General features: G+C 35.4%; 1 protein-coding gene across 1 annotated transcript; it reads left to right on the forward strand.

The window, feature by feature from the left end:
• The first annotated feature begins 230 nt into the window (after positions 1–230).
• Positions 231–9309, forward strand: zgc:123295. The gene is made up of 6 exons (NM_001037562.2): positions 231–341; positions 2863–2883; positions 2971–3139; positions 6391–6656; positions 6745–6887; positions 8583–9309. Exons 1-6 carry the CDS (start codon positions 287–289, stop codon positions 8859–8861), a joined length of 933 nt encoding a protein of 310 aa, NP_001032651.2. The 5' UTR covers positions 231–286; the 3' UTR covers positions 8862–9309.
• The last annotated feature ends 222 nt before the right edge of the window (positions 9310–9531 follow it).

The following is a 9531-nucleotide window of genomic DNA, read 5'->3' on the forward strand; positions in this document are numbered from 1 at the left end:
AAATGGTGCACATGAAAGAATGTAATGTGTTAACAGGTTGAGAAGGGACCTTGAACTGATTGTGTTCAATAAGTAATCCTTCGCATAATTACCTGTAAAGGTGACCGGGGTGTGTATTGTAAATACTGACGAAATAAAGCATCTAAAAAAATAAAAAGCTGAGTCAGAGTCTGATGGAGGTTGGGGGGGGTCAAAACTTGATGAATGCCACACTACCTGCTTTACATCTCATTAGCCACGGCAGGGGAGAGCAAACAGCAGTGTTGAGCCAGACCAGAGTACAAATATGAAGATGAACACAGCTTTGACTGTTGTTGGAGCATTATTAGTCAACATTGCAGGTAAGATCTTGGGACATTTTATGTTGTTTAAAATGCTTTAATAATGTCTTAACAGTTGAGTTATTGTTGCTAAGGAACTTTGTAACTCGTGTTGCCTGAAAGGGCTGTTAACACAAACATTGCCTTCATAGGAATACTTTTACAAATGTAGTATATATTAGTTACTTATAAGTTCCAATAGTTAACAGTTAATGCATTACATATTATTTACAATGAGCAATATATGCTATTTTTAATGAATGTATTTATTTTTAGTAATGTTAGTTACTAAACATACAGCTATCCATTACTTTAGCTCAATTTCATTCAGTAACATGTACTAAAATACACTATTAAAATCAAAAGATTTATTAAAATAGTTAAACAATTCTTGATTTGACATGTTTGCTACTGTAGCCAACTCATTAATTTTATTATTAAGTGTTACAGATGTATTTCCTCTCGCTCTCAATCTCAGTATATTTGTATGTTTACTTTTTCTTAATGGATAGGTTTATTGCATATGCTCGAATACTATTTAAAAAGCATCTCAGGTTTTACTTTGGACGAGTGGGAACTGAAATCAGCACAAAAGATGGCGACTTAATAAATTAAGTCTAAATTAAAATAATAATAAAAATAAACACTGTGATACGTCATAACATTCTTTATTATTAATTTTACTATTGTACATATAATAAAAATAATGTTTTGCCATTTTAAATAAACATAAGTTAGACTTAGCTACAAGTGGTCAACATAATTTTTTAATATGCTCTCAAATAAAGATTTTAAAGGATTTTCAAAACAGACAAACATTATTTGGCTATCCAAATAAACTTTCAGTGAACAAGACCCCTTTTTCTTAACATGAAAACATTTTAATAATATAGAAAACTTATTTTTGTGTGTGTGTGTGATGGAAAAAATACATGGATGTTAAAATAAAGAATGATGTTTCTAATGTAGATGAGAGACTAAAGAGTCCAAGATTTAACTGCAAAGTGTTTTTTTTTCCAACACGTCACATTGACACTTAATATATGTTAACCATTGTTTTCCCATAGCAGACAATTTTAAAAGTGTCTGTAAGACCTGTTTCACACAAGCTGCACACACAAGCAGTAGTGTCTGTTTGTTTAAAATCTCATATTACACATACACTCTAAAACCATGGCTCAAAAATGTGATGTTCATTCAGAGACACCATTTTTCAGAACCTTTCCATCTTCGGTCTTGCCTCTTATTTTGATAATAGGGCAACAGGAAAACATATTTATGAATATTCAAAGGTCTTCCTGGAACCATCAATGTCAATAAAGAACCTTTATGTTCGTGAACAGTATTTACAGTACACTCTCTCAGAAATAAAGGAACAAAAGCTGTCACTGGGATGGTACCTTTTCAAAAGGTACACTTTTTTTTGTGCTTCAAATCCATATAGACACTTTAAAGTGATACATGTTAGTGTATCTGAAGTATTCATAATGTACCCTAAAGTTACATGTACAAAAATGTACCTTTTAAAAGGGTTACCGCCTCAGTGACAGCTTTTGTACATTTAATTCTGAAAGTGCATTCACATAAGCAGCACAGTAAAATAAAGTTGTTGAGTAGAGTTTCGGTGCTAAACAACAGGTTAAATAAAAGATCATAAACCAATTTTTATAGCAAAGGCTTTTTATGAAGCAGAATAAAATACTTGAGCAGACTAACCTGACCTATACTATGTGAAAACAGAGCAAACATGAGGTTTAGACATCCAGTGAATGTATGTTTGATTACACAAACTAAAAGTGAACAATGATAACCAAGATTGAAATATATCTCAATGTCCAACTAATGATAATCTAGTTTTATAATTTATAGATATCAAGAAACAAATTCCCAATGCTGTAATGCAGTAATTTGTCTAGTGTCTGTTTAAAGAAACAGACATCCTGAAAGTACATAAACCTGCTGCTCAAACATTTTTTGCTTTTAAAAAGGTGTCTAATAGATGTCTAATAGGCGTCTAAACATATTCGCCTTGGAATAAACTAGGCTACATTTGGGCTATCAGTGAAAATAAGTCTAAGAATAGGCCAATCAATTAAACAGAAATGAATGACTACACATATAAAGTCTGTCTTATCTGTCTATTTGACGACTAGTCTAGTTTTGGGCTATTCTTAGATGTCTATTAGATTTTCTGACATATCAAGTTTAGCCTTGTTTAAGCCAAGCTGTCTTCGTTTAGATGTCTAATAGAAAATTAGATGTTCTGTTCAACACAAAATTGCTTGGTGAGTGCTGTTAGTTACGTAACTGCTTAAGATGGTGTGAAACGTCTAATTTAATCAACAGGACTAACAGGTTGACTTACTAATTCATGACAAACAAGTTGCTTAACATCATGATTCCCAATCACTGTGATTTAAAGAAAATCTTTCCTCGTGCAAAAGATTTGTGCTATAGCACCTTCGTAAAAGGTGAAACTGTGAGGTTTCAGGTTACACAAACAGACTCTGCATCATTTAATTGTTAATTCTTTGTTTTATAGGTTCACTCTGTCAGTTAAATGGTAAGTTATCCTACTATTAATCTGCATATCTTTTGTGTTTAAATGTTTTTTTAATGGGCTTTCCCATATTCTTTTTGCTCTCCTCAGTCTGTGGTCGGGCCCCTCTTAACACTAAAATTGTAGGAGGACAGAATGCAGGAGCGGGATCTTGGCCGTGGCAAGTCAGCCTTCAGAGTCCCACCTATGGAGGCCATTTCTGTGGCGGGAGTCTAATCAATAAAGACTGGGTTCTGTCTGCAGCTCACTGCTTCCAGGAGTAAGCTGAAAATGTAGTCATATTACACTGTAAAAAATGCAGGCTTTCACACAATTTCATTGTTAACTTAACCTAATCGTTCTTGCAACTGTAAGTGGATTGAACATAAAACAATTGAGTTGCCTAAGCATTGTGATATTTAAACTCATTTTCAAAAAGCAGACATCCTTTTTTGAATGTGCAGGAAACAGGAAAATAAGTCATATGCAAATTAGGCAAGTAAGTCTTGTAGCAAGCGTAGCAAGAAAACTGCATTTTTCAGTTCAATGCGGTGATGTCCCAGGCCAATGAACATTTCCTGCTTGTTGCCAAACTATTTCGAAACTGGCAATTTAATCATATCCTAATGTTGAGATGGCTGCCAAAACCTTATTTATCAAAATGTGGACCTTTTTTGGATTATAAAGCTATGAAGATTAAAAAAGTTATAGAGGAAATACATTGAGATAATTGTTATTGTTTGCTTACCTGGATGGATTCAATTCACTGCCAACAAACCACATAACTTTAACACACTAGTCTCACAGCCAGACCTTCAGACCGAGAGAAAAATGTCTGGACTCCAGTGGTTCACTGTAAAACCCAAAAAGTTAAGGTAACTCAAACCATTTGAGGAAACTGATTTCAACAAACCATTTGAGTTAAAAAAAAAATGAATACTGTGAACTTACTCCATTTAAGTTGAAGTAATGAAGTATTTAATTAACTCATTACCTTCAACACTGAGTTCAGAACTCTTTTCAAATAAGTACAATTAACTTTCAGTCAATTTTGAGTGAACTACACTCATTTCATTTGATGAAGTTGACTGTTGGGTTTTACAGTGTGTCTAATTGACTAGTAAAGAAACCAATCACAGTTTGTTTTGCTTAGCATCATATTTAGTGGCATGAACATGTATGCCGTTATGCTAACAGGACATGCCACAGAACTGTAAAAGCATGTTATCTGGTTAACAGTAAGTTAAGTTTACTTATACAACAAATTACCTTAAATTGGTGGGATGGTGGCTCAGTGGTTAGCACTGTCGCCTTACAGCAATAAGGTCACTGGTTCGAGTCCCAGGCCAGTTGGCATTTCTATTTGGACTTTACATGTTCTCATCGTGTTCACTTGCGTTTCCTCTGGGTGCTCCAGTTTCCCCCACAGCCCAAAGACATGCAGTACAGGTGAATTAAATAAACTAAATTTAAAGTTGTTTTCCAGCACTGGGTTGCAGATGGAAGTACATCCGCTGCATAAAAATATATGCTGGAGTAACAGACAGATTGGATTTTGAGCTGATGTAGATTTGGGTATCATCAGCATAAAAGTAGTATAAAGTCAATGGGTAGCATGTTTGCCAGAACATTAGGTCCTACCTCACTCAACCAGATGCTGAAAGACTTATTCATGCATTTGTCACTTCCAGGATTGACTATTGTATTGCACTCTTTGTTGGTTTACCTGCTAAATTAATCAAACGGTTACAGTACATTCAAAATTCAGCAGCTCGCATTCTCACACACACTCCACCTCGGCAGCACATTACTGGTGTGCTTTATAGCTTGCATTGGCTCCCAGTTCAGTCCCGTATCATTTTTAAAACACTCACTCTTGCATATAAAGCTCTACATGGTACAGCTCCTTCCTATATCAGTGACATTGTCTCTCAGTATACACCTTCTCGTCTCCCTTACTCTGTAAGAAATGCTCCCACACTAGCTAGTTTTAAGAAGATGCTAAAAACTCATCTTTTTAGGACTGCATTTTTAGATTCTTGATTATTCTGTGTTTATATTTTATAACTTTACATTTACTGCATGCTTGATTTCTCTGTATGTTGTAGCGCTTTGGGTTTTAGAAAAGCACATTATAAATAAAATTTATTATTATTATTATTATTATTATTTATTAAATGAGAGTAGTTAACTTAAAATATACTGAAGGTTAATTCTACTCATTTGAAAAGAGTTCTGAACTCAGTGTTGAAGGTAGTTATTTAATTACCTCATCACTTCAACTTAAAGGACGTAAGTTCACAGTACTCATATAGATTAGTTTTTTTTAACTCAAATGGTTTGAAGCAATCGGGTTCCTCAAACTGTTTGAGTTGCCTTAACTTATTGGGTTTTATAGTACTCAGAGTTCTCTTCATTTATTAGATTTTACTGTGCTCAAATTGCTTCACTTACTCAAATGGATTAAGTTCACAGTTTAACTTACCTTAACTTTTAAGGGTTTTACAGTCCAATATAAACATACATTTGACCATTTTATAACGGTCCATATCATTGTGAGGACAATATTGTTCCAATCAGTCTATGAGAGAGGAAAAAAAAAAAGTCGGAAACCCTCAGATTTACAGCACAGATAGACATCGTAAGTATTCAAAAGACACTTTCCTTGAAAAATAGCTGTTTGTTTCAACATACAGCCTAAAAGTAAAGTCAAATTTCTGCACAGTCTGTATAATTTGGCCTACAGTAACCTCTGAACATAGCAAATCAGATTATACTGTAGCTCAGAATACACTAAATACCCCTCAAAACACTGAAAACTAATAGGCGAGGCAGTGGCGCAGTAGGTAGTGCTGTCGCCTCACAGCAAGAAAGTCGCTGGTTCGAACCTTGGCTCAGTTGGCGTTTCTGTGTGGAGTTTGCATGTTCTCCCTGCCTTCGCGTGGGTTTCCTCCAGGTGCTCTGGTTTCCCCCACAGTCCAAAGACATGCGGTACAGGTGAATTGGGTAGGCTAAATTGTCCATAGTGTATGAGTGTGTGTGTGAATGTGTGTGTTGATGTTTCCCATAGATAAGTTGCGGCTGGAAGGGCATCCGCTGTGTAAAAACTTGCTGGATAAGTTGGCGGTGCATTCCGCTGTGGTGACCCCGGATTAATAAAGGGACTAAGCCGACAAGAAAATTAATGACACTGAAAACTAAATACATTTTAATAGTAAACTAGATACATCAAAATAAATAGATACACTTGATTAATTAAAGCATGTTTTACACAAACTAACATTACCAAAAAAGTTGACCCCCCTCTGATGCCACCCTTCTGGCATCACGGCAGCTTTGTTTCCAGCCTGAGACAGAAATATTGTACAATTCATCCAATAAAATGTAGACGTTGATGTTTATCATCTAAGCCTGTGACTATTTAGATACCACATAAAGCAAGTCAAAGGTGGCAAAGAACCCATAAAATGGATTAAATAGTATTAAAGACAGTAGCTCATAATAATTAATATTTGCTTCTTTTATTTGCAGCTCCTTAGGTACAGTTAAGGTCAAACTGGGACTACAGAGCCAGTCAGGCTCAAACCCTTATCAGATAACCAAGACAGTAGTTCAAGTCATCAATCATCCTAACTATAACAACCCTAGCAATGACAATGACATAGCACTGGTCAAGCTTGATTCATCTGTGACTTTCAATGATTACATTGAGCCAGTGTGTCTGGCTGCTGCTGGAAATACCTATGCTGCTGGTACACTGAGCTGGGTCACTGGATGGGGGAAACTCAGTTCTGCAGGTGAGTGAAAATGTGCCAGCAAATACCACAGAGTTGAATACTTTACAGTAAATAATCATTAAAACATCCCTGCCGATGTGCATCACAGCCAACCAGATTCCTGACATACTGCAGGAGGTGGAGATCCCGATTGTGAGCAACAGTGACTGTAAACGTGCGTATCCAGGCGAGATCACAAGCAATATGATTTGTGCTGGATTGTTAGATCAGGGAGGAAAAGATTCATGTCAGGTAAGATTTTAACTAATTTAAGTGTTCAGAGTCAAAATTTCAGAGTATAAGTGGGTATATTTTGACTTTAAGTCACTCTATATGCACATCGATAGTGATATTTAACTGCTGACTGACTTGAACATGTTAAAGTAAAAGTGAATGTATCTATATACACACACACACACACACACACACACACACACACACACACACACACACACACACACACACACACACACACACACACACACACACACACACACACACACACACACACACACACACACACACACACACACACACACACACACACACACACACACACACACACACACACACACACACACACACACACACACACACACACACACACACACACACACACACACACACACACACACACACACACACACACACACACACACACACACACACACACACACACTGTATGTATATACTGCATATATACATATAGTCAGAATTTGAACTATTAGCCCCCTGTTTATTTTTTCCCCAATTTCTGTTTAACAGAGAGAAGATTTTTTCAACACATTTCTAGACATAATAGTTTTAATAACTCTTTTCTAGTAAATGATTTATTTTATCTTTGCCATGATGACAGTACATCATATTTGACGATATTTTTCAAGACACTTCTATACAACTTAAAGTGACATTTAGAGGCTTAGCTAGGTTAATTAGATTAACTAGGTAGGTTATGGTAATTAGGCAAGTTATTGTATAATGATGGTTTGTTCTGTAGACTATAGAAAAAAAATAGCTTAAAGGAGCTAATAATTTTGAACTAATTTTACAAAAAATTAAAAACTGCTTTTATCCTAGCCGAAATAACACAAATAAGACATTCTCCAGAAGAAAAAGTATTATCAGACATACTGTGAAAATTTCCTTGCACTGTTAAACATCATTTGGGAAATATATATATATAAAAAAAAAAAAAAAAAACACAATTCAAAGGGGGGCTAATATTTATGACTTCAACTGTATATACGAAGAGTTCAGACGCAAAAACCTCTAAGTGGCGTCTGAAATTTCCAATGGAAATTTCATTTTAAAGATCTTTAACAAAGTGTATTCTTTGCCATAAACTTGAATTTACTGAACCTACAGACATGGAGCCTGATAAAAATGCTCAATTTTGAAGAAAATTTTAAACGGCTTTTAGAGGTTTTTGCATTTTGCATCTGAACTCTTCACACCCCCCTCCCCCCACCCCATTTGTTGTAGTTTTACAAAAGAGAAAGATATTGAAAAGAGCAAGTGCCAGTTAAGTCACTAAAGGATCCCAATTTGCTTTCTGGTGTTCTTGCACTATCTGGTAAACTTTTGGTTAAACAAAGATTGGGATAGAGTAATAATAATAGGTATTATGCCTATTAAACTGCTATTTGTTGCTAATAAACGTTGTCAATATTGTTGTGCATATTAATTTGATATTGTTTCAGTATTACTGTTTGATATTTCGTTTATGAAGGGTTTAGACACAAGGCAACAGTTTGATGACGTTGTCTGAGCCTTACATCATAATTTTTTATTATTCACAGTAATACCGTATACCAAGGTAAAATAGGGAGGAGGTTTGACAGTATGAAAATTTGGATACTGCCCAAGCATACTGTCATCTTTTTTTTTTTTTTGGTCAGTTAATTGTATGTTTTCAGACATATAACTGTTGGTTCTTTATCAATGCAGGGAGACTCTGGGGGTCCAATGGTCAGTAGGAATGGCTCCCAGTGGATTCAGTCTGGCATTGTGAGTTTCGGTCGAGGATGTGCTGAGCCCGGTTATCCTGGTGTTTACGCCAGAGTGTCGCAATACCAGGACTGGATTACTAGTTCCACAGGCAGCAGCAATCCACCTGGATTTGTTGAATTCCATTCCAGTGGATTCAGAAGCACATCTAACCTGTTTTTATTGTCCATTTCTCTCACATTATCCATCATTCCTTTCGCCTCTGTTCTCTCTTCATAAAAAAGTGTGTTAATAATGGCCATAATTGTTCTTTTACACAAATGTACTGTAAGAAAGCAAGAATATATTATAGTGCAATTATTTATTCTACCTTATTAAAATACACTATTTTTGGGAAGCATTTTCATAGAGTCAATCCACATGGACACTAATTAAGTTTATCATACTTGAGCTCTCAAAATAATGGTGCATTTGATGACGTTTGAAATAATAATGCATCATTGTCTTTACTGTGATCTCGGAACTAAAATCTATTGAACCTACTGAATGTATATTGTCTGGTTGTTTTTACCAATGTACTGCAGTCACTTTTTAATGTTTTTAATTATTTACAATGTTGCATTCTCAGGGTCTGAATGTCTGTAATTAATGCAATGTGAATATATAATAAATGACCAACTATGCTGTAGTCTAGTAGTGTACACAGAATAAACACAGAAAAAAAAAACACTGACCCCGTTTTTGTCCATATCATCAAACAATCCATTTGCACTACGTGATTTCTCATTATTGTAATTTTATATCTCACGCTGTGACTCAAGTCTTTTACTTCATTCAATCAGTCATTATACAACAGTAGTCACCCACATTGCAAAATTTATTTGGCCCAGCACTGGCCCACACAATCAGCGTTTGCTTGGCCCACATGTCGCAGTGAATTATGGTTCAT

Source organism: Danio rerio, chromosome 3 (genome assembly GCF_052040795.2).
Source record: "Danio rerio strain M-AB ecotype USA chromosome 3, GRCz13ab, whole genome shotgun sequence".
In the NCBI taxonomy this organism is placed as follows: domain Eukaryota; kingdom Metazoa; phylum Chordata; class Actinopteri; order Cypriniformes; family Danionidae; genus Danio; species Danio rerio.

Excerpts from the sequence above, each read along its gene's own strand:
- zgc:123295 (NM_001037562.2), top strand. The coding sequence starts at position 287 with ATGAAGATGAACACAGCTTTGACTGTTGTTGGAGCATTATTAGTCAAC. Across the intron at positions 3,140-6,390 it reads GCAGCTCACTGCTTCCAGGA|CTCCTTAGGTACAGTTAAGG; the intron begins GTAAGCTGAAAA and ends TTTTATTTGCAG. Across the intron at positions 6,657-6,744 it reads GGGGAAACTCAGTTCTGCAG|CCAACCAGATTCCTGACATA; the intron begins GTGAGTGAAAAT and ends TGTGCATCACAG.